Genomic DNA, 13,921 nt, shown 5'->3' with positions numbered 1-13,921 from the left:
ATTCTTCCAGGTCACCAGGTCTGCTGCATGGTGTTCCTGAGCTTCAAGAACATTCTCATCATTAGACCCTCTCTTTTACCTCATTTGCACCCGCTACCTTCCTACTTACGATTGGAGAGAGCTTTCTAAAGCAAGCCTACCGGGTTCACCATGGCCTCCGTGGATACGAAGAAGGCCATCGTTGATGCCGCCTCGGTTTATACAAAGCCGGAGGGCAAGGTATTCGAATATGGAACTGCTGGGGTAAACTTACTCTGAACAAGCTTTCGTCAGTGTCAATGCTAATGGCTCGATCCTCCGTAGTTTCGAATGAAATCGTGAGACCTATATCCTTTCCATGCTTCCGCGAGCTCTTTCCGCAACCCCTCCTCTAGGAAGGCCTTGGCTGACTATGACCGTTGTTGTGCCATATCAGAGAGCTGCTCAATACTGTTGTGTTTGCCGTTGGCCTTTTGGCAGGGCTGCGCTCCAGAAAACTCAAGAGCCAAACCATTGGTGTGATGATCACCGCGAGTCATAATCCGGCGTGTGACAATGGCGTAAAGCTTATTGACCCAATGGTAGAGATCCTCGATGTTAACTGCTGGGTTTGAAATAGTTTTCTAACGGCTGTTCCAAATCTATAGGGTGAAATGCTTGATGTAGGTTCTACTCAGCCCATTAACCTGTGAACGGACTGGTGATTTAACCATATGATCTAGGCGGAATGGGAGTCTTATGCGACGAAAGTGGCAAACACACCGCTTGGGGAGCTCGGGGACGTGTATGAGGAGCTCATCAAGGAGATCGAAATAAATATGGACAACCCTGCTCGGGTGGTGTTCGCTCGTGACACCCGTGCCTCCGGGTCCCGGCTCGTCGGCGTTCTTACCGCTGCATTCAATGCCACCGGCGTTGAATACACCGACTTCAAGTATTTGACAACCCCGCAGCTCCATTATATTGTCCGTTGCAAGAACACTCTTGGCACTCCTTATGAATATGGCGAACCCACTGAGCAAGGTTATTACGAAAAGATCAGCAAGGCATTCAAGACTGTCATGAGAGGCCGAACAACCAATGGCCCGGTCACCGTGGATTGTGCCAATGGCGTTGGGGGGCCAAAGCTGAGAGAAATGATCAAGTATTTGCCAAGCGCCAAAGAAGGCGGCGTGGACATCCACGTTGTCAACGACAATGTTATCAATCCGGATAGTTTAAATTATGAGGTAAGGGACGGTGTCGATTTTCTTTGGACTCATTCGTTGACGGCTTGACACTTAGTGCGGAGCGGACTATGTGAAAACTAGGCAGCGAGCCCCGCCCTCGTCAAAAGCTGCAGTACACGACCGTTGCGCTTCCCTGGATGGAGATGCGGACCGGATCGTCTACTATTACCTCGATACGGGAAATATCTTCAAACTTCTTGACGGAGATCGTATTGCAACTCTAGCTGCTTCGTTCATCGGAGAACTTGCACGTAACGCTGGCATCGCGAACAAGCTTAGAATTGGTGTTGTTCAGACCGCCTACGCCAACGGGGCAAGCACTCAATACGTTGAAAAGGTTCTTAAACTTCCAGTTATCTGCACCCCAACCGGCGTCAAGCACCTTCATCATGCTGCCATGAGGTTTGATGTTGGCGTTTATTTCGAAGCAAATGGGCATGGGACTATTACCTTTTCGGAGCAGGCCCTGAAGATCATCAAGACAACTGAGCCCCAGTCGCCAGCCCAGCAGTATGCTTTACAGAGCCTTATTGCTCTGACGGAACTCATTAACCAAGCGGTTGGAGATGCGATTTCGGATTTGCTCTTGGTTGAAGTCATCCTTGCTCATAAATGCTGGACCCCAAAGGAATGGATATCGACATACACTGATCTACCCAACCGTCTTGTTCGGATTGAAGTGGCAGATCGGTCGATTTTCAAAGCGGTGGATGCGGAACGCAAGCTGGAATCTCCTCCTGGACTTCAGCAGCGTATCGATGCTCTTCAGTCACGCTACAACAGAGGTAGAAGCTTCGCTCGTGCTAGCGGAACAGAAGACGCGGTTCGTGTTTACGCCGAAGCTGCAAGCAGATCTGAGGCAGATGATTTAGCTACTCGTGTTGCTGCTGCGGTTCAGGAAGCTGGTAAACCGTAACCATTCTCGGGTTTGCTTTGCAGCTAGTTTTGGTTTCAAAATATATCCCCAGTCCTTATGTTATTGGAGATTCGTCGTTTCGAAAAGCTGAAGGGCCAGAGATTCTTCTGGGAGACGAAAAATAACTGAATAAATGATACATATCTTGTACTCTGACAGCGGTTTGCCATCTCGAGGTTACCAGCTTGATTCTTTCTATTGCAGCGGACATGATTACTCACAAAATCACCCTTGATTTATTTCTTATGTCACTACTCTTGCAACAACGAAGGCCCGGATTTCTTACCTTCTATGGTCGTGGTGCCAGGTGACTGCTCATCGCAGGCGAATCTGATAGTCAAAATAAAAATAAAATAACAAGTGAATGATTTCAGATCCACTGATCGATGCAAGATATCGCTAACTCATTAAACAGGATGTCCATGCTACAAGCCAAATTAAGTGAGAAACAGCTAACCACACATCATCCTTCCTCACGATCCATCTCATCCCGACTCCTCTTTGCACCCTTCCCTAGCCTCCTATTCCTTAAAGTGGCACCCTTTTTACCTCTATTCTCATGTAATTCTTTCATCTCCGTAATTGCATGACGCTGGGCCTCGCCTACTCTATCACTTAACACCATCACTTCTTCCTTCTCCACTTTATATTCGTCCAATTCTTTGCCTAGTGCAGCTTCGATGCGTTGCCATATTTCAACGTCGTATTGCGTTACAAGGCTAAATGCACGTCCACTTTTGCCTGCACGTGCCGTACGCCCCACACGGTGGATGTACGTTTTGCTATCAGAAGGTAGATCGTAGTTAAGAACTAAATCCACAGATGGAATATCAAGACCTCGGGCGGCAACGTCAGTGGCCACGAGGATATTTCGACTGCGGGAACGGAATTTGCCTAGCGCACCTAGGCGGGCTGATTGTGAGAGTTGGCCATGGAGGGGTATTGCGCCAAACCCGAGGGCACGGAGTAAGTTGGCGAGACGCTGGGTTTCATTAACTGTACGGGTGAAGACGATGACCGACTGGCCGGGAAATTCGTTGAGAAGGTATATAAGGTAAATATCCTTGTGTTTGTGAGGTATAATGAGGCAGTTCTGGAGGAGGGTTGAGACGGTTTGATATTTATTGGACGAAACGGAGACTCGGAGCGGATTTGAGAGGGACGCGCGCTGGAGGGATTCAACTTTTGAACTCATTGTTGCTGAGAAGAGATATGTGCGGCGCTCCTTTGGGAGCACTTTTAGGATCTTATCGAGGATTGGGCCAAAGTCAAGGTCCAGAAGTCGATCAGCCTCGTCCATAACAAGGTATTTCAGGCTGCGGAGTGAAAAGCCCTTTGTGTTTTCCAAGTGGTCCAATAGACGTCCCGGAGTCGCAACAATGATGTGAGGTTTCTTTCCAAGGGCGATAGCTTGGGACACCATATCCATTCCTCCGACTATCACGGCGCAACGGACGGAAATAAGGGAACCAAGCGCTTCAAATTGCTGGGATATCTGGTAAGCGAGCTCGCGAGTTGGAGCTAGGACCAAGCCAAACATTGATTGCGGTTTGTCCATAAGAGCTGTGGGATTCAAAATGTAAGCAAAATGCGCAGTCGACATCCACCTATAGCGAGCTTCTCACCTTGTAAAATTGGCAGAGCAAATGCGGCCGTTTTCCCGCTCCCAGTTTCCGCTAAACCGATTAAATCACGCCCTTGCAATGCAAGAGGAATCGACTCAGCCTGGATTTGGGTTGGAGCCTTATAACCTAGCGAATCGCATGCCTCGCATAGAGAATCAATGATCCCGAGATCCTTGAATGACTTTGTGGTCGTAGCCTCAATTTTCTCGTCATTGCCGGGGGTTTCCTCCAGAGAAGCCGGCGATGTCTCTGAATCTGAGAAGCCATCTTCTGCCTCGCCCTGCGGAGGGGTGTGCGACAGCTTTCTCCTTTTCATGGACGGCATTTTGTTTGGTTTCGCTCCCGTGAAGCTCAGACGCGGGAGATAGCGATCTATCAAAAATTTTGGTGGTATCCCCTTGGCCCCTGCCGATATGGGCGTATGGACCACCGTATAAGCGGCAAAACCAATGATCCGAGATAAGGAAGGCTGCCCCCAAGAAAAAAGTCCGCAGAGCATGGACTTCGGCGTCTCGAGGGAGAAAACAATCAAAGACTCTGTTTATCTTCTCGATTTCTTTTCAGTTTTCTATTCTCTCTCTAGTTGATTAGACCAAGGCATAATGGCCAAAAGACGCACCAAGACGCGTACCCATATCAAACCAGCTCCGCAGGGCGGGACTTCCAATCTGAAAAATGGGGCTGCTTCGATGAATCGGTCCCCAAAGAGCATGGTGATCCGCATGGGTGCCGGAGAGGTTGGCCCAAGTGTGAGCCAGCTTGTTAAGGATGTGCGGTCAATGATGGAGCCAGATACAGCATCGCGGTTAAAGGTATTGTTTCCTCTCCCATGTTCTCTTACTTCTTTTGGCAGAATGCTAATAGAGCATAGGAGCGGAGGGGGAACAAATTGAAGGATTACACTGTCATGACTGGCCCTCTAGGTGTTACTCATTTACTTTTATTCTCTAAGTCGTCCACCGGGAACACAAACCTCCGGATAGCCCTCACACCGCGTGGCCCTACATTGCATTTTCGAGTCGAGAGTTACTCCCTATGCAAAGATGTTACCAAAGCACAAAAACATCCAAGAGTCTCCAGCAAGAGCCATATGAGCCCTCCGCTACTTGTGATGAACAATTTTATGACATCCGAATCCGAGGAAGATACCAGCTCCAAGAAGATACCCAAACATCTAGAATCGCTTACGACCACGGTTTTCCAATCCCTTTTCCCTCCAATCTCTCCTCAAGCCACACCTTTATCCTCAATCCGCCGTATAATGCTTCTCAACAGAGAGCTGCCATCTGCATCCAATGGCATAGACCAGGATTCGTACGTGTTGGACCTGCGACACTATGCCATTACCACCAAACGACTTGATATATCAAAACGAATACGGCGGCTAGATCCTCGAGAACAGCGGCGAAAAGACAAGAAGGACAGGACTGTACCGAACCTAGGTAAACTCAATGATGTGGCAGAGTATTTGCTTGATCCCTCTGCCGCCGGCTATACCTCCGCGAGTGAAACTGAACTCGACACTGACGCCGAGGTTGAGGTGATGGAAAGTACCACAAGAAAGGTATTGAATAAAAAGGAGCTGCAACGTATGAAGGCCGGAGAGAAAAAGTCCAAAACCATACCGTCACCGAACGTCGAAAAAAGAGCGGTGAAGTTGGTGGAGCTGGGACCTCGGATGAGACTTAAGCTGATGAAGGTGGAGGAAGGGCTGTGCGGAGGTAGAGTTATGTGGCATGCTCTTGTGAACAAAACCCAAGCCGAAGCGGATAAATTAGAAGAGACTTGGGAGCAAAGACGCAAAGAGAAGGAGCTTCGGAGGCAAATACAAAAGGAAAACGTCGAGAAGAAGAAAAAGGCAAAGGCCAATGATGGCCAAGCTGCCGATGCCGAAGATAAAATGGACGAAGACGGAGACAGCGAGATGTGGGATAGTGAAGACTTCAGCGAGCATGAGGCACACGATGATGAAGATTGATATACTGTGACTCCACGACGTCCATGCATCTTCTTGAATCGATCCTTCTGCACGTATCACGGAAGGAGCTCGAACAGGTCAGAGACTTATTTTTTCCCATGACCATCATTGTCCTCGAAATTCGTTTTTATATGACTGGCGTTTTCCGCATAGATTATGCCTTGGGTCAAAACCTTTTGTATTGGTATATGATATTTATGGCTATTATTGTTTCTATCCGTTTGGATTCCAGTCGTTTACAATATGTTTCTTGATTACTTCACAAGAGGCCCCGTACGGAGACCCTATGATCTCGCTACTGCACGGGAAGTGGGAGGAAGGCATCTGCCTCTAGAACCAAGTGTGCATTCCCTATCATGCGCTATTCGTGGCTCTGATGCTGCTGAGAATAATTGCTGATATTCCATTGAAGCATATGCCCAAGATGGGTTCGAAATTCCAAGCGAGAACATCGCAGGCCCATTACCCCAGAACTCATTTTCCTCCCAAGAGCGCAGGTTTCTGGTGCCATCGGATCAAAGGAATCCAGAGACGACGGCAAGACTCCAAATTCTCGATTTGCTCATCGCACACAATTGGGAAGAGCTGAATAAGAAGCTGGATTGCCTCCTTAAGCAGGGCACTAATATCCACTGGAAGGAGGTTTTCGCCGGTGTTTGGGAACAGTACCCTGCTGTGAAGGAAATCGAGAGTACGAGCCCGAACTCCTCTTATGAAATTAGAAAATCACTAACACTTTCAAGTTCAGCTGATTATGGCGCGAAGTCGTGTTGTCCTTACATTGTGTGACGAAATCACTGCCATCTGTACCGAAGGCTCGCTGCTGGGTGTCCAGATAAATGTTTTGTTGGAAAGATTCCAACTTTGGCCTATCACTAGTCTGACCAGGCTTTCTCTCGCAGAAATTGATGCGTCCCTCAGTAAGATTAGGCCCCATATAAACCAGTCAAATCTTGAATATATGGACGAGAAACACGTCATTATTCAGGGTGAGCAGTTCGCTGTGATAAGCGAATCTACTGGTTTGAAATTAGGTCGGGCAAAAAGCATGATTACTTGTGCCATGAAGGAGGAGTTTTGTCTCCGTTGTGTGAAGAGATCTGAAGGCTATTTATATGGCATTGAGAAAGAAATCACTACTCCATGCTCTCGAGGTCATGGGCTTTTTTGGCTCCATGACCAATGGATGCCATCTCGGCAGAAAATATTTGACCCAGAAGCGGAAGATCAGCAGCAACCGACTATCTGGGACTACTTGTCACCCGACTCTAACTCTTGTATGACCGATTTTGCGCACGAGGACGCGGAAGATCAGCAGCAACTGAGTATCCGGGACTACTTGTCACCCAGCTGTAAGCCTTTTATGATTGATTTTGCGCACGAGGATGCGGAAAATGATTTCACCCGGAAGAGGCAAAGGAGGCGCTGTGGGTATGCTATGGGATTCCGGAAGTACGGGCAGCTTTTTGACATCCCGGATGGCGACTGAAAGGGCGAGGAAATTTGTAGTTATTGTTAGATATTATTCAACACTCGTCATAACAACTTCGACGATTCCCTTGTTCAAGTCCAAGTAAATAATCAATAATTAGATAAGAACTATGACCCGTGAAGAACCAGGTTTCAGCTCTTGCGTGCTAAATAATCGGTGTTTCCAGGTTATCAAAGACATACCGATCATTCGGTCGTTCAGGGGCGGACGGGAACAGTCCCGAGTACTCCGTACAACGATCGTTTTCTCCAATCAGGCGGCTGCATTGCCTCGAAGTTTTTCTTCAACGAGTCTCCCAACCAATTTCTCCAGCGCCCCTGCATCCCCGCCAGTTTGGCCTTGGAAATATGCTTCGACGCTCTTCTCCACATACTTTCCAACCATATCAATTTCAACATTCACCAGATCCCCCGGCTTCTTCTTCGCAGTGACAATCTTTTCTTGAGTGTATGCAATGAGCATGATTTCAAACCATCCATTTTCTCCGTCAGCTACTTTCGTAATGGTTAGACTCGCGCCGTCTAGGGCGATGAAGCCTTTCTCCACGATGTAGCGAAGCACTCCATTTTCCTTGGGTTGAAGTCTGAACACAAGGGAGTTTCCATCCGGGGTCACAGAGAGGATAGTCGCTGTGGTGTCGACGTGGCCCTGCACGAAGTGGCCGCCCATACGTGTCGACGCAGTCACCGACCGCTCAAGGTTTACCCGCGACCCTGATGTTAGAGAGCCGAGATTTGTGCGGCGAAGTGTCTCTGGTGCGACGCCAACTTTGAAGGAAGAACTGTCGAAGGTGGTTATCGTTAGACATGCTCCTGTAAGTCTCGCAGTTCGTGAGCGGGGTAACTAGATCCGGCGCGAGAAGCTGGAAACGGCGGACGCTGTAATTGTGGACCGGGAGTTCTCACCATTGACACATATACTATCCCCTAGTTGGGCATCTGTGAGTATCTCTGCGCAGTCTGAAATAGTGAGGGAGGTTCCGCCGCCGCCGCTGGCAGTGTCATCCTGGGGCTCAAGGGCCGTGACGACTAGAGAAAGGGATCAGCGTATTCCGGCGGAGCTGCTTCTGTGCGTCAGGGACTGACCACCAACGGTCTCAACCAATCCAGTAAACATTTTGAACGTAAATCTCCTTAGCACTCCGTCCTTGGTTAAATAATGACTTCAGCGGCACACGTACGATTGCTTCAACATTTCTCCAGACTTGGCGAGTCGTTCGCGGTGGATTTTAGTGGCGGTTCGGCACCTCCGATGTCCGAGACTATGGAGAAACTTCGGGATACGCGGCCTAAAAGGAGCTCCCCTGCGAGCACTTCGGCTTGAGGAGCACCCGCAAGCTTTCCGCGGCTCTCTCCTTCAATTAGATTCAAAAGGCCTCCTCCTTCCTTCGCAATGTAACTGAAAGAAGCACGATCGTAATCACTGTGTCCATTTTGCGATTTCAGCAGTATGAGGGGATTTGTCGCATTGCGGAGCTTTGCCAGAAGGGCTAGCCCTGTTGTCTGGAATGATGGTGTGTCATTGGTATTGAGACGGAGCTATTCGACGCCAGTACACTCAGCGGATACATTGCCGCTGGCCGGTATACGCGTGGTGGACATGACTCGAGTGCTTGCAGGCGTAAGTTGGTTACGTTCTCTAAGGACCTAGGGCAACCAGGCTAACCCGTCCGTGATTAACAGCCATATTGCACACAGATTCTCGGCGATTTAGGGTGAGATACTTATTTACCGGCCTTTGGGACTCAACGGAGGCCTTCGCTGAGACCTGCTTGCATTCGACAGCGCAGAAGTGATCAAGATTGAGCACCCCGTTCGTGGAGACGATACCCGAGCATGGGGCCCTCCGTTCGCAAAATACAAGGAGGGCACGAAGGATGGCCCCGGAGAGAGTGCGTACTATTTGGCGGTACGTTAATTGTGGCATTTTACTCTACTACTGCTCCTTATCCACTGATACCACGTCTTCCGCAGGTGAACCGGAATAAAAAGTCACTTGGCCTTTCCTTCGCACATAAACAGGGAACTGAAATCCTACACAAACTCATCAAAGATGCGGATGTGCTGGTTGAAAATTACATACCTGGCTCCCTGAAGAAATATAAATTAGACTATGAAACTTTGAGTGCCTTGAATCCCCGATTGATATATGCTAGTATCACTGGGTATGGGCAGACAGGGCCCTACAGCAACAGAGCAGGTTACGATGTTATGGTCGAGGCCGAGATGGGTTTGATGCATATTACCGGTGAAAGGGATGGACCTCCGGTGAAAGTTGGTGTTGCCGTGACTGATTTAACTACCGGATTGTATACTTCGAATGCCATCATGGCCGCACTCCTAGCACGAATGAAAACGGGCAGGGGCCAGCATATCGATTCCGCCCTGAGTGATTGCCAGGTGGCCACCCTTTCAAATCTTGCCAGTTCAGCTTTGATTAGCGGCCAGAAGGATTCAGGAAGATGGGGAACCGCTCACCGTAAGTTCTACCCAGGTACCGAAAACGGATCCTGTACTAACCTCCTTGGCTTCTGCAGCATCCATTGTTCCTTATCGCGGATATAAAACCAAGGATGGTGACATCCTTCTTGGTGGTGGCAATGACAAGCTCTTTGGTATTCTCTGTGAACGGCTAGGCCACCCCGAATGGGCAACAGATTCCCGATTCGTTACCAATGGCCTCCGCGTGAAAAATCGGGAAGCGATTGATCGTCTTATCGAGGAGATAGTCAAACAGAAGACGACACAGGAGTGGCTAGAGATCTTTGAAGGTAGCGGCATGCCATATTCGGCTGTGAACGATATTCAAGGAACTCTGAACCACGCTCATGGTAGGCATTGAGATCCCCATTCGTTGGCTAAACAAACCTTCCTGACCCTTTTTCAATAGTTCGAGCTCGCGGAATGGTGCAGGAAGTCGAGCATCCTATCTGCGGCCCTATGAAGCTTGTGAATACCCCGGTTAAATATTCCCATGCGACGCCCGGCATCCGAACTCCGCCTCCAACACTTGGACAACACACTGATGAAGTTCTGCAAGATTTGGGTTTCAGCACTGATAATATAGATCAGTTGCGGCGCGATGGGGTTGTCTCATGACCTGTTGAGAGAAACTGCTACTCCTGGTGGTTGATGCTAATGCGTCAAATTTTAATACACCACTTCTCATTATCTAACTATTTCTGCTTGGTTTCATGATTCTACCCATAAATCGAACTTTCAGCAGAGTTATGCAATAATGTATCCTAGAAATAGATAAATTATCTATAATCCTTGCCCGCAGGAATATGTATCGCTATGTTTTTCCACTTGGATTCGCCTCATTTGCTCCTGGCCGCACACGTCTCTTCCATGACCCCCCTATACATCACGTGACGTGTATCCTGGGCCGGGAGGCGGACGGCGGGCTCCCGCCAGCACACGCTCAGTGACAATGGAGGGTGAATGGCCATTGTTAACTGTTTCCATGAATAGATAGTTCGGCGGTTTGGTGGATGTGATTTGAACTGCGCTCCAGCTGCCATGGACTTAACATCGTCCCTTTCCTCTCTCAATCCCAGTACCGCATCGTCATCAGACTCCGATCAATCGAAACAATCCCCGGCCAATCGATCCGCATTTCCCCTGCCTGGTGGATCTACCACAGCGGAAACGTCCAATGTTCAGTCGCAGTCATATGTGCCTCTTCCAAGTGTTTCCTTAAGTCCTCTCAGCTCTATTACACCTCTCTCGTCCTCGACAACTGAATCTATTCCGGGCCTGACAGCTCTGCCGCAACTTGTTGACGAGAGCACAGCAGGGGCCGGAGGGAACCAAGAAGTGCAGCCTACGGGTTCAAAATTGGAACAGAAAGACTTTGGCAGTTTTTCGGCCAGTGCAGATGCTAGCCTATTATCCATAAGTGGTGCTCGTCCATCCAGCACTGAATTATCATCAATAACTTCCAACTCCTTTCCCACACCTTCTACCATTGGGGTACTACCAAGGCCAGTGCAACCGACTATATCGACTGCAGCTAGTACCACGACAATGCCTCGTCCATCCGCGAAACCAGTTGCGGCACCATTGAAAAAAATTGCCCCCGCTCCTCCCAAGATAGAAGAGGTATCAGATAGCACCCCAGGATCTGTTCCGAAATCCGGTAAACAACAGAATCGCACCAAGAAACCAACACAGAAACGGAGTAAGAAACGTAAAGCCAGAACTTACGATGACGATGGGGATGGTATCATCAAAGCCGGGGACTCGAGCTCAGATGAATCAGATGAATTCACCCCTATCGCCACTCAGACGAAATCGGGAAGACAGATTCATCGACCCTCCGTTTTTGCCCACCAGCAAGGTACTGCACAGAGCTCCGCACCTGGAGCTACAGGGGTTACCACTAAAGTGTCCGGGCGAGAAAGCCCTCCCCGGAAGAAGAAAAAGGTGCGCAAGGGGAAAGAGGCGAATATTACCTGCGAACACTGCCAAAGAGGCCATAGCCCGTCGGGAAATCCGATCGTCTTCTGTGACGATTGTAATGGGGGTTGGCATCGGTTCTGCCATGACCCTCCAATCGAGGTGGAAGTGGTCAACGTGAAGGAGTCACAATGGTTTTGTAGAGCTTGCAGACCTGTCAAAGCTCCCTCACCTATCACTCCGGTGGCCAGTACTATGCAGAGTAAGCCAGTCGCGACCGCAACCGTCTACGATACCAAATTTTTGGAGTCAGAGAACCTAGTTGGTGGTTCGAAGTTCACTCGGGGAGAAAAATTGGGATATCTCGCTAGGCTCTCTCATGCTGCTCTTGTCAACCTGCTCATTCGAATTTCCGATGAAAGTCCTGAGTTACCGATTTTTCCTGCCAATGTAAAGGATTTACGCCCATCTCTTTTCATAGCACCGTCTATCGCAAATCCATCGGCCACAACAATTAAATCATCCCTCCAGGACACCACAACACAAACAACCCCGTTATCATCCGTTGGTACCTCCATCACCTCCCAGCTTTCCTCGGAACCTCCGAATCAACTCCAATCCTCCACACCGCCAACCTCTGATCCTGATCATCCTCATGCGTCAACAGCACATAACGAGGGCGACCACTCTGAAGACGAATTTGTCTCCGAACACCGACTTTATCCAAAACCAGGAAACGGGTTCCTTCTACCTCCCGACCCAGTCGACCTAGATATGCTACTTGAGGATCCGGATTGTCCAACATTTAGTCATGCACTACATGGTCCGGCGAAGATGAGGACTGAAGGTGCCGAACATGGGGCTCCTATGGGTGTTGTGTGAATCCCAGATGGTCAAGGTTGATGGGCAAATGAGGGAGTTGGAGGTCTAGGGGCTTTATCGCTATTATACCTCCCCCCCTTTCAAGACCTTGGATGGACGCATTTTTATTGAACATAGCATTGTTCAGGTGCAAGTGGTTTGCATTTGTATCGTCTTCAGGGAATTGTATCCGCAATGGATGTAATTTGACTGTGAGTGGTGCCTGTGAGCGGACCTAAAAAGGGTTTGGTTGCATGGCCAAAGGTCAGCCACTTGAAACCACACTCTAGCACCAATCTCGTATTCTCAAGCAAACCCGGGATGACTCAGTGCCAGATGCAAACTGGCGAGCCTGACTGCCGACATAAGATAGCTTTCCTCCTACCCATGGGCTGAAGCTGTCAGAGACAAATTAAGAGTAAGTTTATTTGACTACCACCCTCGGCTCGTCGCAGCTAATTTTCTTAGAACCCCTGATTCAATCTCTTTTATTCCCCTTTATGGCGCGCAGAGCATCAGGAACATGGCTAAGAATTATCTTTTTGGTGGTTGCAGGCAAAGAGTGTTGGTCTGACCCTTCAGCACTGTCACTTTTTGCCTTGAACTTGGTGAGAAATTTTTAGAAGGTTTCTTTCCAGAAAACGCGATCAGAGGGGTCCTAGTGGCTAAGAATCTTGTCGGGGATATCTGAGGCGAATGAAGCTTGGAATGTAGTACGGCTTGACGGAAGGCAAGGTCCAGGGTGAGGAAGTTGATTTCTTTTGTTAAGCCTTAAGAGGATCTCCTTGGACCTTGATCTCTACCTCACAGTTATTGACCAAGCAATCAATAGCGTACTCCTCAAAGTATTTTCCCATCCCCTTCAGACATAGGGAGAAGCCCCAGCTTTCAGAGTGGATTGGGTGAACACTATTGAGAGAGAACAAATTCCCAGTACGCTGGATATGCACCATCAATCTCCCAAGCCAGTTATCTGAATCTCTACTCTTTCCTCATCATGAATAGTCATGATATTCCGGGGATGCAGTTCACCATGGGTCAAAGCTACAGAATGATTCTCTTGGAGCACAGGTCTAACAGATTTAAACATATGGTTCCATGTTAGACTGAGTATTACCACAGGGAAGAAGACCGGTGAACTTGACTCATTCCTCATGCACTCAGAGCTACGCGTTCCCACATTCCGCAGTCTATGCGCCAGGATGGATTTCCACCACCAAGATAGTGAGATGGTAATAGCAGCAATTGGAGCTTTCCAAGATAATATCCAGTTGATCTTAGACTCTTCAGAGTCTGTCCAGAAAACAGCCCTCGATAGCCTATGGGATTCATGAACATACAGGCTATGTTGAAAGAGAGTGCACCCAGAGACTGAGGGACTGGAATGTCTGCTGAATGGGTTTGAATATGAACCGTGATGTCTATGTTAGCGATATATTGG

At 48.7% G+C, this 13,921-nt stretch overlaps 7 protein-coding genes across 7 annotated transcripts; 5 read left to right on the top strand and 2 right to left on the bottom strand.

Annotated features, from left to right (window-relative positions):
• The first annotated feature begins 10 nt into the window (after nucleotides 1-10).
• On the top strand, nucleotides 11-3,689 carry PCM1 (Phosphoacetylglucosamine Mutase). The gene is made up of 6 exons (XM_003068645.2): nucleotides 11-243; nucleotides 304-317; nucleotides 416-560; nucleotides 627-641; nucleotides 702-1,208; nucleotides 1,264-3,689. The coding sequence occupies exons 1-6, from the start codon at nucleotides 151-153 to the stop codon at nucleotides 2,122-2,124; spliced, it is 1,635 nt and encodes a 544-aa protein (XP_003068691.2). The 5' UTR covers nucleotides 11-150; the 3' UTR covers nucleotides 2,125-3,689.
• Nucleotides 2,502-4,074, bottom strand: RRP3 (ribosomal RNA processing protein; the record flags this gene model as incomplete). The annotated part of the gene is made up of 2 exons (XM_003068646.2): nucleotides 2,502-3,687; nucleotides 3,750-4,074. The coding sequence occupies 2 exons, from the start codon at nucleotides 4,072-4,074 to the stop codon at nucleotides 2,588-2,590; spliced, it is 1,425 nt and encodes a 474-aa protein (XP_003068692.2). The 3' UTR covers nucleotides 2,502-2,587.
• Nucleotides 4,075-4,351: 277 nt separating this feature from the next.
• D8B26_003063 (uncharacterized protein) lies at nucleotides 4,352-5,745 on the top strand (the record flags this gene model as incomplete). Its single annotated transcript, XM_003068647.2, has 2 exons — nucleotides 4,352-4,561; nucleotides 4,621-5,745. 2 exons carry the CDS (start codon nucleotides 4,352-4,354, stop codon nucleotides 5,725-5,727), a joined length of 1,317 nt encoding a protein of 438 aa, XP_003068693.1. The 3' UTR covers nucleotides 5,728-5,745.
• Nucleotides 5,746-5,970: 225 nt separating this feature from the next.
• D8B26_003062 (uncharacterized protein) lies at nucleotides 5,971-7,351 on the top strand (the record flags this gene model as incomplete). The annotated part of the gene is made up of 3 exons (XM_003068648.2): nucleotides 5,971-6,067; nucleotides 6,140-6,418; nucleotides 6,471-7,351. The coding sequence occupies 3 exons, from the start codon at nucleotides 5,971-5,973 to the stop codon at nucleotides 7,214-7,216; spliced, it is 1,122 nt and encodes a 373-aa protein (XP_003068694.2). The 3' UTR covers nucleotides 7,217-7,351.
• On the bottom strand, nucleotides 6,728-8,424 carry RIB5 (Riboflavin synthase alpha chain). Its single transcript, XM_066124030.1, has 3 exons — nucleotides 8,305-8,424; nucleotides 8,125-8,247; nucleotides 6,728-8,031 (listed from the first exon to the last, which is right to left on the bottom strand). The coding sequence occupies exons 1-3, from the start codon at nucleotides 8,333-8,335 to the stop codon at nucleotides 7,472-7,474; spliced, it is 714 nt and encodes a 237-aa protein (XP_065980105.1). The 5' UTR covers nucleotides 8,336-8,424; the 3' UTR covers nucleotides 6,728-7,471.
• Nucleotides 8,425-8,559: 135 nt separating this feature from the next.
• On the top strand, nucleotides 8,560-10,501 carry D8B26_003060 (uncharacterized protein). The gene is made up of 6 exons (XM_003068650.2): nucleotides 8,560-8,839; nucleotides 8,902-8,933; nucleotides 9,004-9,127; nucleotides 9,193-9,697; nucleotides 9,756-10,049; nucleotides 10,109-10,501. Exons 1-6 carry the CDS (start codon nucleotides 8,669-8,671, stop codon nucleotides 10,315-10,317), a joined length of 1,335 nt encoding a protein of 444 aa, XP_003068696.2. The 5' UTR covers nucleotides 8,560-8,668; the 3' UTR covers nucleotides 10,318-10,501.
• A 152-nt stretch (nucleotides 10,502-10,653) lies between these two features.
• D8B26_003059 (uncharacterized protein) lies at nucleotides 10,654-13,445 on the top strand. The gene is made up of 2 exons (XM_003068651.2): nucleotides 10,654-12,898; nucleotides 12,949-13,445. The coding sequence occupies exon 1, from the start codon at nucleotides 10,741-10,743 to the stop codon at nucleotides 12,499-12,501; it is 1,761 nt and encodes a 586-aa protein (XP_003068697.2). The 5' UTR covers nucleotides 10,654-10,740; the 3' UTR covers nucleotides 12,502-12,898; nucleotides 12,949-13,445.
• The last annotated feature ends 476 nt before the right edge of the window (nucleotides 13,446-13,921 follow it).

This window comes from Coccidioides posadasii, chromosome 2 (genome assembly GCF_018416015.2).
Source record: "Coccidioides posadasii str. Silveira chromosome 2, complete sequence".
In the NCBI taxonomy this organism is placed as follows: domain Eukaryota; kingdom Fungi; phylum Ascomycota; class Eurotiomycetes; order Onygenales; family Onygenaceae; genus Coccidioides; species Coccidioides posadasii.
The sequence above is the reverse complement of the archived record's forward strand: the minus strand, read 5'-3'. Positions and strand labels throughout refer to the sequence as shown.